Source organism: Bufo gargarizans, chromosome 1 (genome assembly GCF_014858855.1).
Source record: "Bufo gargarizans isolate SCDJY-AF-19 chromosome 1, ASM1485885v1, whole genome shotgun sequence".
In the NCBI taxonomy this organism is placed as follows: Eukaryota; Metazoa; Chordata; class Amphibia; order Anura; family Bufonidae; genus Bufo; species Bufo gargarizans.
The window spans coordinates 691,159,961-691,183,596 of NC_058080.1; the positions used below are offsets into that span (position 1 = coordinate 691,159,961).

At 42.6% G+C, this 23,636-nt stretch overlaps 1 protein-coding gene across 3 annotated transcripts in view; it reads left to right on the forward strand.

Moving 5' to 3' along the window:
* Nucleotides 1–23,636, forward strand: part of PARP8 (poly(ADP-ribose) polymerase family member 8) — a 276,892-nt gene that overhangs the window by 246,130 nt on the left and 7,126 nt on the right. For all 3 annotated transcript variants that reach the window (XM_044276222.1, XM_044276223.1, XM_044276224.1), the window contains 7 exons: nt 2,852–2,900; nt 5,775–5,887; nt 7,387–7,459; nt 10,821–10,890; nt 12,877–12,950; nt 14,656–14,725; nt 15,806–15,890. In XM_044276222.1, the coding sequence (XP_044132157.1) occupies nt 2,852–2,900; nt 5,775–5,887; nt 7,387–7,459; nt 10,821–10,890; nt 12,877–12,950; nt 14,656–14,725; nt 15,806–15,890 (534 nt within the window). The remainder of the gene's footprint in view (nt 1–2,851; nt 2,901–5,774; nt 5,888–7,386; nt 7,460–10,820; nt 10,891–12,876; nt 12,951–14,655; nt 14,726–15,805; nt 15,891–23,636) is intronic.

Here is a 23,636-nt window from a genome sequence, read left to right on the forward strand (position 1 = left end):
TAGCCATGCTGGTTCAGTATGCCTTCAATTTTGAATAAATCCCCAACAGTGTCACCAGCAAAGCACCCCCACACCATCACACCTCCTCCATGCTTCACGGTGGGAACCAGGCATGTAGAGTCCATCCGTTCACCTTTTCTGCGTCGCACAAAGACACGGTGGTTGGAACCAAAGATCTCAAATTTGGACTCATCAGACCAAAGCACAGATTTCCACTGGTCTAATGTCCATTCCTTGTGTTCTTTAGCCCAAACAAGTCTCTTCTGCTTGTTGCCTGTCCTTAGCAGTGGTTTCCTAGCAGATATTCTACCATGAAGGCCTGATTCACACAGTCTTCTCTTAACAGTTGTTCTAGAGATGTGTCTGCTGCTAGAACTCTGTGTGGCATTGACCTGGTCTCTAATCTGAGCTGCTGTTAACCTGCGATTTCTGAGGCTGGTGACTCGGATGAACTTTTCCTCCGCAGCAGAGGTGACTCTTGGTCTTCCTTTCCTGGGGCGGTCCGCATGTGAGCCAGTTTCTTTGTAGCGCTTGATGGTTTTTGTGACTGCACTTGGGGACACTTTCAAAGTTTTCCCAATTTTTCGGACTGACTGACCTTCATTTCTTAAAGTAATGATGGCCACTCGTTTTTCTTTACTTAGCTGCTTTTTTCTTGCCATAATACAAATTCTAACAGTCTATTTAGTAGGACTATCAGCTGTGTATCCACCTGACTTCTCCACAATGCAACTGGTCCCAACCCCATTTATAAGGCAAGAAATCCCACTTATTAAACCTGACAGGGCACACCTGTGAAGTGAAAACCATTTCAGGTGGCTACCTCTTGAAGCTCATCAAGAGAATGCCAAGAGTGTGCAAAGCAGTAATCAAAGCAAAAGGTGGCTACTTTGAAGAACCTAGAATATATTTTCAGTTGTTTCACACTTTTTTGTTATGTATATATTTCCACATGTGTTAATTCATAGTTTTGATGCCTTCAGTGTGAATCTACAATTTTCATAGTCATGAAAATAAAGAAAACTCTTTGAATGAGAAGGTGTGTCCAAACTTTTGGTCTGTACTGTATATAGTATAGATCTTTTTTAATATATTAATATATAATATATATTATTTTTAATATAGATATTAAAAATGACTCCTTATACATACCTGGAAGCTAATGATTCCCAACCTGACAAGGGGCAAAATTAGAAGGGATGCAGCACTAGCAATTGCACCTGGGCCCTGGAGCCTGAGGGGACCCACATGACGACACTATTATTATAAGTGGCATTGGGTAGGGGTCCTGGTTACTTCTCGATCTATTGCAAAACTACAGCTCCCAGCATGGCCTGTGGCCTGGGAGCATGCTAGGAGTTAGACCTCTTTCACAAGAGCGTCATGTTTTTGGCCCGGATAAGATGCGGGTGCGTCGGGGGGAAATGCGCGATTTTTCAGCGCGAGTGCAAAATATTGTAATGTGTTTTGCATGCGCGTGAGAAAAATCGGCATGTTTGGTACCCAAAGGCCTCATTTCGTTTTTGGTACCCGGGCGGCTTTTGTTTTTGCAGATCCGCGGTTTGTGGACCGCAAAAAACAGCACGGTCGTATGCATGTAGCCTGGGTTAGGTGTTGTGTAGACTGTATTATTTTCCCTTATAACATGGTTATAAGGGAAAATAATAGCATTCTTTATACAGAATGCATAGTACAATTGGGCTGGAGGGGTTAAAAAATAATAATAATAATTTAACTCACCTTAATCCACTTGTTCGCGCAGCCCGGCATCTCTTCTGTCTTCTTTCTTTGAGGAATAGGACCTTTGATGACGTCTCTGGGCTCATCACATGGTCCATCACATGATCTTTTACCATGGTGATGGATCATGTGACGGACCATGTGACGAGCGTAGTGAAGTCACCAGAGGTCCTTTTCCTGTGCACAGCAAAGATGAAGAAAGAAGAAAAGCCGGGCTACGCGAACAAATTTTTTAACATTTTTTTTAACCCCTTCAGCCCTATTGTACTAAGCATTCTGTATTAAGAATGCTAATATTTACCCTTTTAACCATGTTATAAGGGAAAATAATACAGTCTACACAACACCTAACCCAGGCTACATGCATACTACCGTGCTGTTTTTTGCGGTCCACAAACCGCGGATCTGCAAAAACAAAAGCCGCCCGGGTAATACAATCTACAGAACACCTAACCCAAACCCGAACTTCTGTGAAGAAGTTTAGGTTTGGGTACCAAACATGCTGATTTTTCTCACGCGCGTGCAAAATGCATTACAATGTTTTGCACTCGCGCGGAAAGATTGCGCATGTTCCCGCAACGCACCCGCATCTTTTTCCGCAACGCTCGTGTGAACCCAGCCATACTTTTGAAATACCTGGAGAGCCACAGGTTGTAAAAACCTTCTGCCGGGCAGCTAATTATCTAAAACAACGGACATAGTACAGATAGAGCCAAATACATGGCACCTTATGAGTTCTCATCAGTGCAGTACAATACAGCAGTGTACCGCTATAGAAGTACCGTCGTAGGTAACGCAGCCAATCTAATGTCACATTATGATTCAGTGCGGCTGGCGCTCAGCGGTGGCTGATTCCTCTCATCACCATTTGTATCGTTAGTGCTGAGAAGATCGTGTTTGTCTCTGTAACTCGGGCCATTTCCCTTCCACTTTGTTACCTCACACATTAAGATATCGACTGTAAAGGCAATAAGGGAAATGTCTGTAAGAGGATATCTGCAGAATGGCGCATTCTCTCCACCATCGCCATGCAAATCTCTATCGCACACTGAGATTTAGGGACTACGTGAAGGAGAACATCTGTTTATCCTCTGCTTATGTTTTTTTCCAGGGTTATTTCGAGTAATAGGTCTCATATAGTGAAACTGCCAGTTAACAGGGTAAGTTTGGTTTCCTATTTAAACAATGGAATGGTTTGGGTTAATGATATGGTTATGTTGTATTATTTGGTTCATTTACTTTTTAGTCTGTATTGTATGACATATGCATATTTCACACTGTACATAATACAGTATAATGCACCACATTGTCTTAATGATGCAGTATATTTACAGTGTTTATCCCATGACTAATGTAAAAAATCAGACATCATATAATACATGACAATATCTTTCTAAGAAAGCTAGACCCAGCCCTGTACCTCACATGGATCCAGAGATCTCCCCATTCATTGTTTCAATTGCTCTGCTAGTTTTCCTTTAAGCTGTCAGCTCAGGGGCATGTCCTTTCTGCTGCAGCTCTCCCGCTACCACAGCTCAGTGGAGTGCCCTTTCTGCTGCAGCTCTCCCGCTACCACAGCTCGGGGGAGTGCCCTTTCTGCTGCAGCTCTCCCGATACCACAGCTCGGGGGAGTGCCCGTTCTGCTGCAGATCTCCCGATACCACAGCTCGGGGGAGTGCCCGTTCTGCTGCAGATCTCCCAATACCACAGCTCGGGGGAGTGCCCTTTATGTTGCAGCTCTCCTGCTACCACAGCTCGGGAGAGTGCCCTTTATGTTGCAGCTCTCTCGCTATCAAAGCTCAGAGAGCATGTGCTTTTTGCTACATCTTTCTCCCTGTAACTATCAAAGATTCTAACATTAGATGCAACTGGTGATAGTTGAAGGATCTTACCAAGGTGGGCAGAGAAATAAGGAAAAGAAAAACAGTAGGTGGTACTATACAGATACATTTTATAAACCCATTCCCCACCTCTGCCATACATGTACAATGGAAGTCAGGTCTTTAAACATGGCACCCACCCAGAAGCTGAGTGAGAGCCATAGCCGCCAGGTTTGTGCTTTTTTAAACAGCAGACAACCAAAGCTAATGTTTGTGATCAGCGATAACGCCGATTACAGACAGACCTAATCTAACTTTACACCACCTATTTGCTGGCTTTGTACCAAAATCTTGGCAAAGTTTTTGGCGCACAGCCCATTTCCCAGTGAAGCCATGCCCCCTTTCTGCTAACCCCTGCCCCCTTGTGAGTAAAAATGTTAGAAAAAGTTATAAGGTGATAACTGCGCACGCGCCATTGACATCACTACACCCGGAAATGGAGGCAACTGCAGATGAAGCCGACAGTGCCTCCACTTCTGGTTAGAATGACGTCAACAGCAGGTGCACAATTAACATCTTCGCTGCTTGGAAACCTGCAGAAGATGCGTTACGCATGCGCCGTGTTAGCTATCGAGTGCGTTGGTTAGAGAAAACGATAGATGTGAAGTCTAGCTCTGTCAATCTAAGGGAAGGGGGCATGTTTGAAGCAATAGAGGCACCGGGGCATCACTGGAGCAGTGCACTAACCACATAAAACCACCTCTTGGTCCTCCTATGGCTCATATGCGAAATATAAAAGTGTAAATTTCTCCACAATACCTACCAGCACCTACCAAAAAAATACTACATCAACCCTAACAGGCTATATGTCTGGTTTAATAGGGTTGATCCTGGTCACAGAGTACTGTAAGCAGGGTTGCCAACCAATCTGAAATTTCTGGACAGTACTTAAAAATAGATGATTTTTTTTAAGCTGGTGGTAGTTGACTCGATTACTTTGGCGGCTCACAGTAAATGCTGGTAATGAGGAGTTATCAGTATATTGAGCTATAGACATGTAGTACTGAGAATCTTTATTCTGGTTTTCCAGTTTGTCTGTAAAACTGTTGGCTGTCCATGATTTTGTGATAAGTTGTCCAGAAAAAAGAAAAATTCTGCTTGGCAGCTCTGCCTATAAGAGATTTTTTAGACCTACTCTAACCTGTGCGGAGGTCATTGTGCAGGGAGGGAGTAGATAAGCTCTGATATCACATATTTTAATGGTTTGATCCTGTGTTGTCTATATAGAGATGATATCTGTCACTGTAATCCTGCCTGGGATAATAATGAGATAACTGCTGGTAAGCAATATGTACAGACCAAGTAGTGACGCCTATTATTAGTCCTAGTGGCCATTTTTAAAACTGCTGGATTTTAGGATTTATTTTATATGTAGGTACTGACATGGAAAAGAAAAAAAATTGCATCAGCAAAAATTAAAAATAAAATGTATTTTAACATAAAAACTTGATTTAAAAGGTTTCTCCTAGATGACCTATCCTCAGGATAGGTCATTAATATCTGATGGGTGGGGGACCGACTCCTGTCACTCCTGCAGATCAGCTGTTGGAAGGAGATATGGAAAACCCATTTAAAGCGTACCAACGATTTCAAATGTTAACTGCTGATTCCCCATTTCGAGACAAACAAAGCGATGCCCATATTATGTAACTCACCTTTTACCCTGGAGATATGGCACTTTATTGTTCTATAAGTACTTGGGGGGGGGGGGGGGGGGGGCAAGCACCTGTAAACTGCATGTAAGGGCTTGTTGCTCCGTTCCATGGCCCCGCAAAAATTATGAGTCACTTCCTTTTCTTGTCCGTTTAGCGGACAAGAAGAGATATTTCTATAATGGGTCTCCTGTTCCTTTCTGCAAATTGCGGAAGGCACACTGGCGGCATCCGTGTTTTGCGTATTCGCAGTTTGCAGACCGCAGAACTTGGCACAGTCGTGTGAACAAGGCCTAAGACTGACGATTGTGCAGGAGCCCTCTGCCACCCATCCCCAGGGCTTCTACACCCATACATGTCCTCCTCCCCAGATAGGACAACATAAAACTGCTGGCAGCTTCCCATTAACGCATTCACTAGCCGGAGCTATGCCGTGTGATTGGTCTTGTGTGTTTGCATTCTGTCACTGCAGAACTATTTATACTTATTTTATATTTTGCAGCAACTGAAGTTTATGCACACCCCTCACCAGTTCCTACTACTCAGCAGTCCACCAGCCAAAGAAGCAAATTTCAGAGCTGCTAAAAAACTTTTCGGAAGCACATTTGCATTTCAGTAAGTTCTCGTGGTTTCTGGTCTTTAATTGTAACGCGGTATAGATGAATAATAGCAGATTTATTATAGAGGTCGTCACAGGAAAGATGAAACTTACATTTTCAATGTTTGGAGCCTGGCTCGCCCAAGAAAAGTCTTCCCTATTATAAACCTCTACTCCTTTGATGTCATTGTCTTGTTTACTACTGGTGGGCTAAATACGTCACCAATCATGTCATTTAGAGATGAGCGAAGTTATCGATTCGTTATCGATTCGCCTGCTTCACCGAATTTCACAAAGACATTTGATTTGTTACAAATGACTTCATCACGAATCATATACTGTACCATTGTATGTAGTAATCGCAATGACAGGGAGCGGCGATCGCGCCGCACCCCTTCATTGAACCCCTCAGATGCCACGGCCTTTCAGGGCTTAATCAGTGGTAAAAAAATAAATACATACTCACCTCATCCATTTGCTTGCGGAGAGGCCATGGCGGCCATCTTGATTGAAGAAACCACTCAAAATATCTTGCACTGAAGACGTCCCCACACCCTGCTAGTGCTCTGACGTGGTGACGTGACACGTCACCGCGCATGAGGGTTTTTTCAATCAAGATGGCCGCAACGGCCTTTTGAGGTATGTTTTTTTAGTTGTTTTTTTACTGCCATTTCAGGAAAAATTGATTTGTTACCATAAAGCGCAAGGAAATTCGGCTTTGTGGTGAAATTCGGATCAAAGTCAATTTGTTTCACTGTGATTTACTCAACACTAATGGTATTATTGTCGCCTTCAGCTTAGGTTCTTCAGGTCTGAATATCATTGCTAAAACCTTCCAGCGGGGTTCACTGTGCTGGGCCACCTGGACCCCGAAGCAGAATCAATAGCAGGGCCCCTCAGCTACATGTTCCATTTATAATGCAGGTGCCTTTTTATGTAGCAGAGGAGCCTTTGGGTTCCCTAAGTGCCAGGGCCTTGGTGCTAAGTGCTACTTGTGCCCCCCCTCTAGCTGCACCGCCGCCAGCAGAGCATACTTTTCTCCTTCTTAGTCCCCTCCACCCATAGCGTCTCACATAATACCAGATTACTCCATGTGGTTTTCTATGTATTAGTTATTGATTTTTTTATATTTGTGAAAGGGAATTGTTAATTACAGCTGCAACGTTACTGTTATTTATAATAATAATAATAATAATAATAAAAAAATAATAATAATAAATAATTATTGCCAAGCTTAGAGACTTTCATCGATCAATGTGTTCTAGAAAATAATTTCATCTGGAAATCCTAGAAGCTGAAGAGACTGGTCAAAATAATGGCATTGCACTGAATGTGTTCATATAATTTTTATTTCACACAATGACTAAAGGAATCAATAATCCGAGGTTTTTCTCCAGCTGTCGCACAACTAGACTATGCCAGGAGCCCTGATGCCAGGAGGCTGCCATAACATGCTATTTTCAACCGGAGAGCCACAATTTGGGCTGCTGAACTTCTATTATGTTTTCTATTTCAGTGGCTCACACATTGAAAATTGGCACTCTATCCTGAGGAACGGCTTAGTAGTTGCTTCCAACACAAGACTGCAGGTAATGTCAAGTATTACTACCGGTGAAACCTTCCAGGGGATTACTCTGACCACAAAGCAGTGGCACGGTTGGAAAAGAAGGTACCAATAGCAAAAATCAAAGTGGTCCCTATAATGGTGCCAGGTCTTACCAAATGAGACCGAACAGTTTTGTGTTGGCTTCCCCTTTCATTCCCTTTCCATAACCACTAGTCCGATATCAGTGCCCCTTGTTTGCCAATGATGCAGTTCTTCTGGAGAAGAAAGGCATCAGGTTTTCTCCACCCAGAATCACAGGGGCATTTCCCTCCCTCCAAGGGTCCCACAGCAGCCACATGGTCTGCTTTGTCCCAAAGGTGGCAAAATGTAATATTATTATAGACTTCAGTGCAGAACTATGTGTCTCCATGGTTACAGACTACAAACAACCCCTATGTAGTCAGAACCCACAGTCATGTGGTACTCTCTTCCATCTGCCACATCTTCTACTTTCTGTAGATTAGCAAGAAGAGGGAGGAATCAGAGAGAATAAAGTAACACCTGCTTGTAGTCCTTCACCATGGATACACATTGGTCTGCCCTGGAGCTGTATTCATGTAGACTATTTGCTTTATAGCAATAAAAATGATTGCAGTTTAGCATCTCACAATGGGTGGGGGATTTATCAAAGTTTGCACGCCAGTTTTCTAGCAATATATTTTTTTTTTTCAAAAGGTATTCTGTGAAAAAAAGTATGCAACTTTTTTCAATTTTACACCACACAAAATGGGGATGGGGTTCATTCAAAGGGAGTGGCCCCCGACAGATTTACTAAACTTTATGCCAGGAACTGGCATCAGTTAGAGTGTAAATCTAAGCCAGCTCATAGCATATAAGGGCCAGCCATATGAAATGCCCCCAAGTCTCCGGTCTGTTCACTGATATTGGTTACCAGCCAACAACCCAGTGATCACCCTGTGGACCAAGCCGCAAAAGTGATGTGCGCTATGTAAATCTGCAACTTTAGTAAGGAGGTCACGGGGGGGGGGGGGGGCAGTTCTCTGTTCATTGTGAGGGGGATGAGTGCAGGTGATCCCACTTGCCACCGATCCAAAGCCACTTTCTTTGCCTAGATGTGTCAGCCAGTGGCCACCTCGTCATGAGTAGTGATGAGCGGCAGGGGCTATATTCGAATTTGCGATATTTCACGTATATTTGGGCGAATATTCTTCATATATTCGAGAATTCAAGATTATTTTTTCGATCGCGAAAAATCGACAATGTAATATTTGCGTAATGCGCGCGAAATACAGGCTGCTCCATTTTCCAAGCTGCTAGAAGTTTCCTGAGACTGGAGAAAATAGTTGGCACGGCAGAACATTAAAAATAGCTTTATATGCAGATAGAGTCAAGTGCTCCAATATATTCGTGAATGCGCAAATCGGCAATTACGATGCAAATATTTTGGCGCAATATGTGGAACTTCACATTTTAGCAGGTCTGCATATATGTATGGACAGCAGTACCTACACTATATCTGGATATAACCTACACTAACTATCTGTATTATATATATAAGCTATCTATCTATTTATCTACTGTAGTGTGGAAAGCACAGAGCACAGCAATAACACTGCTGTCTGTCTCAGAACAGCTGGGGAGGTTCTTATATAGTAAGGGGTGGTCAACTTTCCTATTGGTTGCTAGGGATGTTGCTAAGCTCTGACAAAGACATTGCAGCCTTCTCATTGGCCCGCAAGAAGGAAGGTTACTGATAAAAAATAAAATAAAAATCTAGAATATTCGAAATAACGAATATATATCACTATATTCTAAATATTGGCAAATTCTCGAACGGCTGATATTCACAATTAATATTTGCGATTCGAATATTCGTGATCAACACTAGTCATGAGTTGGGTATGTTAACAGATTTTGAAAATCCTTCTACAGAATTCACTGTGTTTTTTTTTTTTACAGTGCGGTTTCTTGTGCAGTTTTTTACACGCTTTTCATGCATTTTTTTGTGCATTTTTCAACCAATGGGCGTTTACTTCAATACAAAACTGCATTTTCAGCTTGCTATTTTGGCGCATATTTACGCCAAAAACCGCCCCCAAAAATGTGGGGACGTGATCATTGTTCTGTTAGGATATTTTGGAGCTGATTTTCAGATGGAAACGCACCAAAATCAGCACCCAAAATTCAGTTTTAACCCTTCACAGGCCCTTACATGATACAGGTGTGAATCCCAAAAGTGTGACCCTCATTTATAAGACATCTGCGGCATATTCTCGGCCTATGCAATCTCTGAGTTTGGAACACTCTTAGAGGGCATCTGTCAGCAGATCTGTACCTATGACACTGGCTGACCTGTTACATGTGCACTTGGCAGCTGAAGGCATCTGTGTTGGTCCCATGTTCATATGTGCCCGCATTGCTGAGAAATGAAGTTTTAATATATGCACATAAGCCTCTAGGAGCAATGGGGGCGTTTCCATTACACCTGGAGGCTCTGCTGTCTCTGCAACTAACTGCGCGTTCTCTGCACTTTGATTGACAGGACCGGGCTCTGAAAACGTCATCACTCCTGGCCCTGACTTCTCCTTAAGTCAATCAAAGTGCAGAGGGCACGGCAGTTGTAGAGATAGCAGAGCCTCTAGGTGTAACGGCAACGCCCCCGTTGCTCCTAGAGGCTCATTTGCATATATTATAACATCATTTTTCTCAGCAGTGCGGGCACATATGAACATGTGACCAACACAGATGTCTTCTGCTGCCAAGCGCACATGTAACAGGTCAGGGAGTGTCATAGGGACAAAACTGCTGACAGATGCCCTTTAAAGGAGGCAGTTTTGAGACACTCATATGTAGAGCCGGGTAGGACTTCAGTTATCAGTAGGTATGCTGATTAACCCATCAGATGCCAGTGCTGATTTTGTTTTACATGTTGGTGTATTTTTTTTATATTAGAGATTTTACTTTTTATAGTAGTATAATGTGTCATTCAAATACCTCCTCTAACACTGGAATCCAAATATGTTTTGAGCCCACAATTTTTTAAAATAAAAACGTCAAACACCCTGACACCAGGTAAAGCCACAGAAACTGAATTTTAACATTTAATTTTGTGTGATTGGGGCTCAACCTATGTCAGATACAATAATCTTCAAGTTCTGTTATGTTTTATTAAATCCTTTTACTGCATCAACTTCTGTAAACCTCTCAAATCAATGGCGCTGTGAAGGGACCCCAGAGGGTCTGTAGATTAAATCTATAGATTTTTTTAGTTTTTTCTTTGTTTCTTATGTGTAAATGCATTTTAACACCTGCCATTTATACAGTGATGGACGGAGTGATGTAAAGCATTTATGTGATGCAAATCTCTCTTGATATTGATTTAGCTTCATGGTGCCATGTACGGAAGTGGAATCTATCTAAGTCCATTAGCAAGCATATCATTTGGCTACTCAGGTAAATGTCAGATTTCTTTTTATTGTATTTTGTGCAGTTAAAGTTGTTGTCTATGTGTGGACAGTCATGTGAACTTATTTGGGTTAACACTTTAGTGAATCTATAGACAAAACTAAAACACCCCACCCGTCCTTCATGGGAACCCATACTGGTACCATGGCAGCTTGGTGCATTTTAGAAAACCATTTAATATATTGGCCTACGTAGCTATAGTGGAACACCTTTCCGTTGATTTATGCTGCCCTATCTGAGAGTGGTATGTGATAGAGGGAGAGAAGCTGAGCTCTGTGATATATAAGTTTGTCATTTGGAACAGGATTTCTGCATAGAAAATGCAGAGCAAATCCTGACAGGACTCCTAAGAGAGACCAGAAGAGTCCTGATGACCCCACCCACATAGGGTGATTGACATCTCTCCTTGTATCAATGTGTGTCCACATTGATACAAGGACTGTATAGGTATACCCATGAGCAAGGCATGGGATGGAGGCCAGGATGCTGTAGGGCTCGGCGTCTCTTATGTTTTAGAATATATCTATGTAACTGAGGATTTTTTATGAAATAATAAAAGGATGAAGGTAGTTCGCCCATCAGTCGTGAGGAGGATATAATTGCTCACTGAATAATAGAAAAAATCCAGTATATGAGTCTACATGATTCGGAGTATTGTGGAGGTTTTTGGCCTCTGCATGTTGACAATGTTTTATTTTCTGATTTAAACTGATACTTAATCTTTCATTTAAAGGGGCACTACCATCATTACATAGAATATTAACAGCCTATATGTGATTATTCTATGTAGTTTAAATTATTACAAAAAACAGGTGGATGGTTTTCTATATATAATGTTTGAAGCCACTCCATGTATTCTACTTCCTGTCCGGGTTCTTTAACTTCCTCCTCCACAGCAAACAGCCTCGACTAACTCTCTCAGTCAGACCATCACTGTGACCAGAGAGGGAAAGGGATGACTGACTCAATCAGAGCACCCCACATCACACTGATAAGTGCAATGCTCTTCGGGGGGCATCCTTATCTAGGCCTATCAAACGTACAATAGCGCTGTTATACTGTTATTTCAATTCTACTAATCTATTAATTTACTAATATAACATCTCTCCTTCACAGCAGCAGTAAACTGACAGTGGATTATCTATCTATATAGGAGTTTTATCTCTCTATGCTGACTGCTGCAGAAGGACAGCATTTTTTATTTCCTTTCCAATGGCATAGTACTACCAAAATCAAAACGAGCCAAAAACTCTTTTTCTATCTCTATTAAGTTTAAAAGCAACTGATGACCTGATATATTTATGGGAACCCAGAGGTAGTTTCCGAGTATAGAGACAAATGATCTATTACTGGATTGTGATGAGACTTTTTTTGCTAGTTAAAAAATGCTAAGCTTTTTTTATAGTTTTTCTTTTTTGCACCTTAAATGGCTTTCTTTTCTTTTATACACAAGTCTATAGGAAAACACCATCCCTAGAGCATGCTGCATTTTGAAAAGAAAAGAAAACCTCAACGACTATTCTAAAACACCTTAAATTATATGTCTAACAGCATAAACACAAAAATATTATATAATGAAGGCAAGAAAAAACACTCTCAAACAAGGATATTTGAAATCACCCTTAGGGCTTGTTCACATCACCGTGATTAGAAGAATGGAAATAATGGAGATTTGGCACATAACTGACACAGGTGGAACCTAACAGATCCCTTTGTGTCTATAGTGGGATCCGTTTGGTTTCAATTCTGGAGAACATTTCTTTAACGGAGAAAAAAGTTGTGCAGGACTTTTCTCGCCGCTATTTTTGACAATTTCTGTGATGGATGCTCAAATGCGGATGTGAACCTATCCTAACAAGAACAAAGCTACTGTATACCAGTTCTTTGGCATCATATTCAGGATCTGTACATCGGGGGATACAGCTGAGTACATGATACCTTACAGGGTGTAACATTTCAACATTCTCTACACAGGGATGAACAAGAAGCAACAGAAAGTATCAGCCAAGGACGACCCCCCAAGCAGCAAAAGCAGTAGTACATCACAGGTAACATTCTTCTGGCATTTCAGATATGGTCAGTCCATTCTTATTTGTCACTTACCCTCTTCATTGATACTTAATCTTGGCATATTACATTTATAATGTCTGCCTATAATTCTATCTATAATTGTATCTCAGATAACTGCTATTTATGGTATTATAATGCAAGTATATTTTTACATATTTTCCTCATGCCATGGACAGTAGCATATGATTGACCTGAATGTGGTATAAGATGATGCAGACAGCACCCTGAGTAGTTGACCAGAGGTGCTTACCCTGGAGGCAAGTCACACAACTGCAGGAACTGTTAGGCCTCCTGAACACTACAGTATTTTTTAACGTTCCGCAAAACGTGGTTCCGTGATCCGTGCCCGTTTTTTCTTCCGTGGGTCTTCCGTGATTTTTGGAGGATCCACTGACATGAAAAATGAAAAAAAAATCTAAGTCAAGTTTGCCATTGAAATGATAGGAAAAAACGGACACGGATCACGGACGCGGATAACAATCTTGTGTGCATCCGTGATTTTTCACGGACCCATTGACTTGAATAGGTCCGTGAACCGTTGGCCGTGAAAAAAATAGGACAGGTCCTATTTTTTTCACGGCCAGGAAACACGGATCACGGATGTGGCTGCCAAACGGTGCAGTCAATGGGACTGCAGAAAAACACGTTAAACGGGACAACGGCCACGGGTGCACAAAACGGTCGTGTGCAGGAGGAGGAGAATTATCAATGTATTTATCCCAGTTTTCTGGGGTAAATACTTGAAGAAACATGGTGATGAAACACAGAGAAATCACTATATGTATGAAGCAGCTTTGTCGATCATAGAAGTGGGTTAGGCATAGGGTGAATCTTTTTAATAAAAATATTCATCCACTCAATAAGAAAAAACCTGGTCTGAAAGCTCACTGAAGACCCATTCTAAGTTTTGCTATGGGGCCCTATGAGATCTGTGTATGACCCTGCTAGTGTTGTGAACATCATTCATGCCCAATACCTGTATTTCAGCAGTAATTGGGAATTGCCCCATTTACACTCATTTTTATCTAACTCTGTTGGCTACCATAGTAGAGCAGGTGCCCTCTACTCTTCTGAAAAAAGGGACCTACAGTAAAGACGTAAGTTGTTTTATTTATTTTACTGTCAGATCTGAGGTCTGATACAGTTTCGGGGTCTGATTGGGCAGTCTGATCCAGTCTGATAAACATTGTGGGTCTCATTGAAGGTTCTGATCTGAGGTCTGATAAAGATTGGAGGTCTGGTTTGGGAGTCTGATAAAGATTTGGGGTCTGATCTGAGGTCTGATGAAGATGGGGGGTCTGATATGAGGTATGATGAAGATTGGAGGTCTGGTTTGGGGGTCTGATAAAGATTTGGGGTCTGATCTGAGGTCTGATGAAGATTGGGGGTCTGATCTGAGGTCTGATGAAAAATATCTTTTTTTCTTATTTATCTCTTCTAAAACCTTGGTGCCTCTTATGATCAGGTGTCTTATAAAGTGAAAAATACAGTAATAAATACTTCAAATGAGACATCATAAAAATAAAAAATAAAATAGAAGCCCCTAAGTTGCAGTTTTACACAAAGATGTCAAAACCGCATTTATGAACTTTTCTATAATTCCTTTTGACAGCAGACATTTGTTATATAATATTTCCATAGATTCTTTTAGCAATAATGCTCTCTCCATTCTTTGCTTTTTAGTCACAGAAGAAAGGACAACAATCACAATTTTTGCAAAGCCGTAACTTAAAATGTATAGCCTTATGCGAAGGTAAGAAGTTCAGCTGTAGTTTAATATTTGAGTGGTTTCTGCTTGGTTTCTATTACTGTTTTACCACCCTAAGTGGTCCCTCCCTCTGAAGTGTTCTTTGCATGGAGAACTTTATGCTGCCCATACTAACGGCAGTATACAGTATAGACAGGTGAGTTGATTTCAGGGGTCTGTCATTTATAGTTAAAAGTAAGTGGTTGCTGAGAACCAACATCACAAACATTGCAGACTGGGCCCGGAAAAGAGTCCCGGCCACCTGAGAAGAGTCCTGGTTATTCATGAATTCCTGCTCTCCTTCCCACCTGCTGATGACTGTCAGGCTTCTATCTAGTTTTCTCCCTTGTTCTCTAGGAGAGAACTGCCAATCATTAGTAGATGGGTGAGCGTGCAGGAGATTTTGAATAATCAGGACTCTTCTCAGTTAGATGTGACTCTTCTCAAGGCCCAGTCTGCAATGATTATGATGCTGGTTCTCAGCAACCACTTACTTTTAGCTCATGAGTGACACACCGCTGACATCAGCATTTCTGTCACTATTTTATGCTGCCCTCAGTGGAGTCAGCATAAAGTTGATGACAGGTTCCCTTTAATTCTCAGTGTAAATGAGGATCATGGCAAAAATATTTTACATTTTTCAAACCAGCACCTGGATTTGAATACTTTTGTAATTGCATGTAATTGAAAATTTAGCATAGCCAGTGAGTTATTTACTGAAATCTAGCAGTATAGCGCCACCTTTTGTTTACTCTTTTTCTAATTTCTCTGTCCTGCGTACTGAGATGGTCGCACGGGCTCAGTTCCATCCTTCAAGTGCCACCAGCTGCAGTAGAAAGGACACACCCTCTCAGAAAGTGCTTACCCCCTGAGCTTGAAATAAATCTAGCACTAAATGGTTCCATGTGAAGTACAGGGCTGGTTCTAGGTTTGTTAGAAAGGGACTGTTATGTACTATATGATATTAAAATTTTATACATTATTCATGATATAATAGGTCGCCAAATCTTGTGTTCTGCTGTAAAACTCCTTAACGGTGTGTCGTGAATTAACCACTGAATATCTAATGTGATTTTTCTATTAAAGTGATTACTTCACCAGAATTGCACAAACATGGGGAGATCTGGGTTGTTCCCAATACGGATCACGTCTGTACACGGTTCTTTTTTGTGTAAGTATCAAAGCTTGTGTTTTTTATATCCTTCATGCTCCTACAATGTTCTTCTTGTATCGTAGAATGGTGCTGAAGAAGAACATTACACTGGGAGGATTACATTTACATTTAGTTGTGACATTTCTTCAAAAAAACTCCTTCCAGTGACTTTATTAGTCTCTTAGAAAGCATGTATTAGGCCTCTTTCACACGGGCGTCATGTTTTTTGCCCGGATAAGAGGCGGGTGCGTTGCGGGAAAATGCATGATTTTTCCGCGCAAGTGCAAAACATTGTCATGCGTTTTGCACTCGCGTGAGAAAAATCGCGCATGTTTGGTACCCAGACCCGAACTTCTTCACAGAAGTTCGGGCTTGGGATTGATGTTCTGAAGATTGTATTATTTTCCCTTATAACATGGTTATAAGGGAAAATAATAGCATTCTGACTACAGAATGCTTAGTATAATAGTGCTGGAAGGGTTAAAAATAATAAAAAAGTTAACTCACCTTCTCCTCTTGTTCGCGTAGATGCCGATCTGTTCTTTAGCTGTGGGCTGAATGACCTGAGGTGATGTCAGATCACATGCTCCAATCACATGGTCCATCACCATGGTGATGGAGCATGTGATCTGACATCACCACAGGTCCTTCAGCCCACAGCTAAAGAACAGACCGACATCTACGCGAACAAGAGGAGAAGGTGAGTTAACTTTTTTATTATTTTTAACCCTTCCAGCACTATTATACTAAGCATTCTGTATTCAGAATGCTATTATTTTCCCTTATAACCATGTTATAAGGGAAAATAATACAGTGAATAGACTGTCACCTAGAACCCATGTGTGAAAATCGCACCGCATCCGCACTTGCTTGCGGATGCATGCGATTTTCACGCAACCCCATTCATTTCTATAGGGCCTGCGTTACGTGAAAAACGCACAAAGAGGAGCATGCTGCGATTTTCACGCAACGCACAAGTGATGCGTGAAAATCACCGCTCGTGTGCACAGTCCCATAGAAATGAATGGGTCAGGATTCAGTGCGGGTGCAGTGCGTTCACCGCACGCATCGCACCCGCACGGAAAACTCGCCCGTGTGAAAGGGGCCTTAACGTCCCAGCACACTGTGGCAGCCAGAATCGTTTTTAGGCATTTGTGTTGGTCAGTAAAAAAATGCATTTTGTGCAAATGTTTTTTTTTTTTTGTGTGTGTTTTTTCCCCCATTTATTTTTACATGCATTTTCCAGCCCTATAGAGAAGACTATGGGAAAACTCATAAGAAAAAAGTAGAAATATGCTATTCTTTTTAGTACTTAAATGTCCCTATTAACTTACAGCTAACATCTGTCGCCAATGTTTAAAAAAAAATTGCAGGAAAATATTTTGCAAAAATGCTGTGTCTTTTTCTAAATGCGACTTGTTTGAAACACCTTAAAGGATATGGACACCTTTGTAAAAAAAAAAAAATATTTTGTGGAGAAAATCATTTTTCCAATTGGTTCTATTTATCTATCTTTTTTGATCTACAGCCTACTGTGCTTCCTATGCACAGCAGGCTGCTCTCAGTAGATTTACAGAGAATCCGTCAGATTCTCTGTAACCATTCCTTGCTCCACACGGGAGCGCGCATTGTCTCTCTCTCCCTCCTCCTACTGTCCCCCCTCTCCTTCAGGATGGCAGAGCAGTGCAGACTGTCAACTGTAACATACAGATGACAGTCTGCTTCAGAATGCAGACATAACCCTTCCATGCCGCGGTCCTTAGGGACCGGTGTATGGAATGGGCTAACCATCGAGCCGCTACTCTGCTGTGGCAGCGGCCCGATGCTGTGGCATTAACCCCCTCTTTCCCCTCTTTAGTATGGCCGTTTAACACCTTCCATGCCGCGGTCCTTAGGGACCGCATTATGGAGGGGCTAACCTTCGGGCCGCTGCTATGCTGTGGCAGAGGCCCGATGCTTGAAGGGTAAACTTAGGGAGGGAACTCCATCCCTTCCCCATCGGGCCGCTGTGCTGCAATCTTCACAGGTATCCGGCTTGCCGTGGTATATCTAAGCCTAATCAGGCTCCTGCTAAAGGCAGGAGCCTGATCAGGCTTACTATGAATGACAATACACTGCAGTACACTATACAGTGCACTGCAGTGTATTGTAGAGGCATCAGACCCACTGGATCTTCAAGAACCAAGTGGGTCTGGGTCAAAAAAGTGTAAAAAAAAAAAAGTGAAAAAAAGGCTACTTTCACACTAGCGTTCGATCGGATCCGTTCTGAACGGATCCGATCATATTAATGCAGACGGAGGCTCCGTTCAGTACGGATCCGTCTGCATTAATAACTTAGAAAAAATTCTAAGTGTGAAAGTAGCCTGAGCGGATCCGTTCAGACTTTCAATGTAAAGTCAATGGGGGACGGATCCGCTTGAAGATTGAGCCATATGGTGACATCTTCAAGCGGATCCGTTCCCATTGACTTACATTGTAAGTCTGAACGGATCCGCTCGCCTCTGCACGGCCAGGCGGACAGCTGAACACTGCAAGCAGCGTTCAGCTGTCCGCCTGTCCGTGCGGAGGCGAGCGGAGCGGAGGCTGAACGCCGCCAGACTGATGCAGTCTGAGCGGATCCGCTCCATTCAGACTGCATCAGGGCTGGACGGAGGCGTTCGGGTCCGCTCGTGAGCTCCTTCAAACGGAGCTCACGAGCGGACCGACGAACGCTAGTGTGAAAGTAGCCTAAAAAAGTTAACAAAAATTTTACTTCTTCCTATCCGCACATATAATTGGTTAAAAATTAAAAAAATTAAAAAACACTAAACATTTTTGGTATTGCCACGTCAGTAAAGACCTGCTCTATACAAATATCACATGAACCGTGCCAAAAATCAATTTTTTATCACCTTACAACACAAAAAGTGTAATAACAAGCGATGGTACCAATCAAACCGTCACCTCATCCCGCAATAAATGAGCCCCTACATAAGACAATCACCCAAAAAATAAAAAAGATATAGCTTTCAGAAAATTGAGACACTAAAACATTATTTTATTGTTTAAAAAATGCTCTTAGACCTCCTGCACGCGTATTTGTGCGCCCCATGGCCGTGCTGCGGCCTGCAAATTGTGGGCCGCAATGCACGAACACCGATCGTGGGGCAGCCGCAGCGAATCGCGATCCGCCCATTCCGCAAAAAGATAGGACATGTTCTGTAGGTTTGTGTTCTGTGCTTTCGTTCCACACCATTCCGCATTTCCGGATTTGCGTACCCATTGAAGTGAATGGGTCCGCATTTGTGATGCAGAATGCCCACAGAACGGCACCTGTGTATTGTGGATCCGCAAATGCGGTCCGCAATACGGCAACAGGCAGCACATGTTCGTATGCAAGAGGCCATATTGTTTAAAACCAAAATATATTGAAAAAAAACAGACATATTAGGTATTGCTGCGTAACAACCTGCTCTATAAAAATATCACATTAGCTAACCCCTCTGATGAACACCATAAAAAATAAAAACCATGCCAAAAAATCAATTTTTTATCACTTTGCCAAGTGATTCATATGTGCCTCAAAATGGTACAAATCGAACCGTCACCTTATTCCGCAATAAATGAGATCCTACATAAGACAAAAATAAAAAAAATAGGGATTTCAGAAAATAGAGACACAAAAACATGTTTTTTTTTCTAAAATGCTTTTATTGTGTAAAATTACCGGTAAATTTTGACCTGCTTTATAAAAATATCATGTTATCCAACCCATCTGGTGAACGGTGTAAAAAAATAAAATAAAAAATGTGCCAAAAAAGTAATTTGTTATCACCTTACATCACAAAAAGTGTAATACCAAGCGATCAAAAAGTCAAATGTGTCCTAAAATGGTACCAATCAAATCAAATCATCATCTCATCGCGCAAAAAATGAGACCCTACCTAAGACAAACGCCCCCAAAAATATGGCTTTTAGAAAATGGAAACACAAAAACATGATTTTTTATTTTATTGTGTAGATCCCCCCCCCCCCCAAAAAAATAGACATATTAGGTATTGCCGCGTCATTACGACCTGCTCTATAAAAATATCACATTATCTACTCTATCAGGTGAACGCTGTTATAAACAAAAAATAAAAACTGTGCCAGAACAGCCATTTTTTGGTTATCTTACCTCATAAAAAGAGTAATATATATAAAAAATATGTTTTACTTTATTTTGGGAAAAGGACCCTTTTTTATTTTTTACTTGAAACCTTAAAGGGATTCTGTCAGCTGGATTTTAGTAACAGAGTTTTTGACATCACCACATCAGTCTCCTCGATTTGTTTTAAAATATACCAGTATTACTGTCATCTGTCTTGTCATTTTGTTTAAAAAAAAAATTAGCAGTGGGGCGGTGCTAGGCTCCTAGAGAATGGGGGCGGCTGGGCACCAACGGCCAGAGGGACAGCCCCTTGGGCACATTACTGAGGTAATTAGCATATTAATAAAAGCCATATTTTTTTTATTTTTTATTTTACAAAATGACAAGACAGATGGCAGTAATATTGGTATATTTTAAAACAAATCGAGGATCCTGATGTGGTGATGTCAAAAGCTCTGTTACTAAAATCCAGGTGACAGAATCCCTTTAAATTTTTATTTTGTTTAGAAAACTTTTTTTTTTTACTTTTTTCACTCTATTTTATGTCCCACCCTGGGACTTCAACTTTTGGGGGTCTTATCCCCTTTACAATGCATCACAATACTTCTGTGTTGTAATGCATTGGTTGTAAGTGTATTACTGAGTGTAATACAGTTACAGCCTGCATCCTGTGAGATCCAGGGAGCTGGATCTCACAGGCTCTCCCGGAAAAGCTGCCTTCCCTGCCATTGGGTCCCCGTCATAGCAGCGCAGTGTAGGGAAAGGATAGGGAGGAATTTTCCACAGTATTGAAGCAGAACAGGGTCCAATAGGGGAGTGTACAGCCTGGGTAATAGGAACAATCCTATTACACCTTGCTGCACTGACTGGGGATCCAAATTGCCATTATACTGCTGCTTTCAGGTTTGCAATAGATGATACCTTTGTAATTCTAGCAAACAGTTCTCTTTATTGGGGTACAAGTGCTGTTTGATACAGTCATTATCTGTCACGGCTGAGGATGGGGAACACCCTCAGCCGTGGAGTGCCTGGTGATGGTAAGGTTGCTACTTGGCCAGAACCACAGAATTAGGGAGCATGTCACCTCCTAGCGCTTCCCTAATCTGACCCTGACTCCTAGCTGCATGAGCCGCCCATAAAGGTAGGAGGGCCCATGCCCAGGAACCTTGGATCCCTACTGACCCTCCGTCATTCCCTGAACTAGGAGCTGGGTAGACAGCCCGTTCCTCCTGGACACGGAGAAACAGGAGTCTAAAGTGGCCAAGCTACAAGGGGAACAGAAACAACTTATGGCAGTGACAGGCAAATAAACCAACACAACACTCACCTGCCACAGACAACAAAGCCTGGAACCCATGTGCAAGTGCTGCTGTTCAGAACACCAACGAACACAGCACACACCAGACATCACACAGGAACCCAGGACCATAAGCTGCAATAATAAGGAAACCCCACACACACCTTCATAACACCGTGTAACATAATTTTATGACCAGAAGGGAGGCCCCCACTGGCAGATGGTAAAGTAACCAGGAGGATGTCTCCAGCAAGCATGGCTGAAGCACCCTCTCTGACTACTGCCTTCCACTGAGGCTTTATAGGGCCAAGTAGCCACACCCACAGTCAGACACACCCAGTGCACACACACACTAGGAAGGAAGTTAACCCTTCCAACACCAGGGAAGGGAAAACATCAACCTAAAGGGGACGTGCACACAACACATATAACACCCCGTGCACACTGATAAAAGGCACACCTATAGGAGAGGTTGCCAGGTGCAACCGCATGCCTACTGCAGCAAGCTGCCTAGCACCGCTCAGGCTGCTCTGCTGCCACATACCCAATGTTGCCAGTGGCAACCACAGGTGAGGCAACATACTATAGCCCTCACCTGTGATTGACAACAACACCAAGACCACAGGCAACTGCATGCGGCCACAAGAGTCACGACCATGACCAAGGATCGTGACATTATCAGGGTGTATTACTAGGAAATATTTCTACGTCTTATTAGCCCTTGTGTGGTGCAGGTATATGTTCTAAAGCCTTTTTTGGCATGTACTAGTGGGAAAAAAAGTATTATTTGCTGTTTAGCGATGTCGTTTTTTGGCGTGTATTAGTGGGGAAAAAGGGATTATTAGCCGTTGTGTCGTGAAGTGAGAAAATTACAGCCCTTTTTAGCATGTATTAGTGGCAAAAATAAAAGTATTATTTACCGTTCAGCGGTGCAGTTATATGTTCTAAAGCTTTTTTGGCCGTTCAGCGGTGCAGTTATATATTCTAAAGCCTTTTTTGGCATTTATTAATGGGAAAAAAGGGCTTATTAGTCATTGTGTGGTAAATTGAGAAAATTACAGCCTTTTTTTGGGGTGTATTCATTTCCTTTTTATTTACTTATTTGATCTAGCAGTATGTCAGACAGAGAAGTGACAGGCCCTGCACAAGGGAGGGGCAGAGGCCTAAATGTTTCTGGCGCAGGCACAGGTCGCAGCAGAGTAAGGGGGTCACTTCGAGAGGCCTGAGCTCCAGTGTCAGCTAGCGGTCGTGTCTTAACCAGCAACCCAGCGGTTCTTGAATGGTTGACTCAGTCATCCACTTCGTTCCAAGTGACATCAGACACCCTCAGCCAAGAGTCGTGGGTTCGTCAGACACAACTCCTAGTTGACATGGCCCGGGAGCAGGCCCTGTGCCCTCACCTGCCCTCAACCTGCCTCTGTCCTTTGCTGTTCGCTCAGCCACAGAAGTATTATATGCTGTAGGCTCAGCTCCATTATACAGCAAGGACGAGCTACTAGCGGACAGTCAGCAGCTACTGCCCGGCCAAGATCTGTAGAAGACATCAGCCGCTTTCTCTGATAGGCAGGCAAGTAGGGATGAGGAGAGGGGCTTAGGTGCTGGTGTTTTCGATTGGTCAGGCTCCTGGCTCAGAGACCGTTGAGGAGGATATCAGTGATGTGCAGACAGTAATGGTTGATGATGTAGCTGATCACAATTGGGAGCCCAGTGACAAAGGAGCTTCATAATCATCGGGAGAAGAGGATGGCAGCGTGGCTGGGAGTCAGCAGGGTGGCATCAGTGGGAGGTTGGGAGCCAAACGTGCCTGGGGTAGACAACCCACTTCGCAGCAGCCTATCTGCCCGGAAAGTAGTGGTGAAGGGGTTCACGGAGGCAGTGGCGGTAGAAGTCAGTCAATGTGGAGTGTTGGGGTATCACAGCACCGACGCATGGAGCTGTAACTATGGTCAAGGACAATAAATGTCCTTTACGGCCCACTGGGTTTCTGCTCAGCCAAACCAGCAACTTGGCCAGGTGATGCTGCTTCTGCTTACACAATCTCATGCTGTTGGTCCTGCAACAATGTCCGCCTCTGCCTCCTTATCCACCACCGTGTCCTCAGCCTTCACTGCAGGGACAATTCACAGTGCTCCTCCAGCATACCACATGTGCAGGACATGGTGGTGTCACACTGTCCTTCCCTTTGTTTGCCTTGGCAAACTGAGTCACACAGGGGAGGAACTGCTCCGTGTCCTTCATCAAGAAATTGAAATCGAATCCGCAACAACTCAATATCGGAACCGTGTGACCGACAATGGGAATAACATGGTGTCGGTGCTGTGTCAAGGAGGGCTAAGCC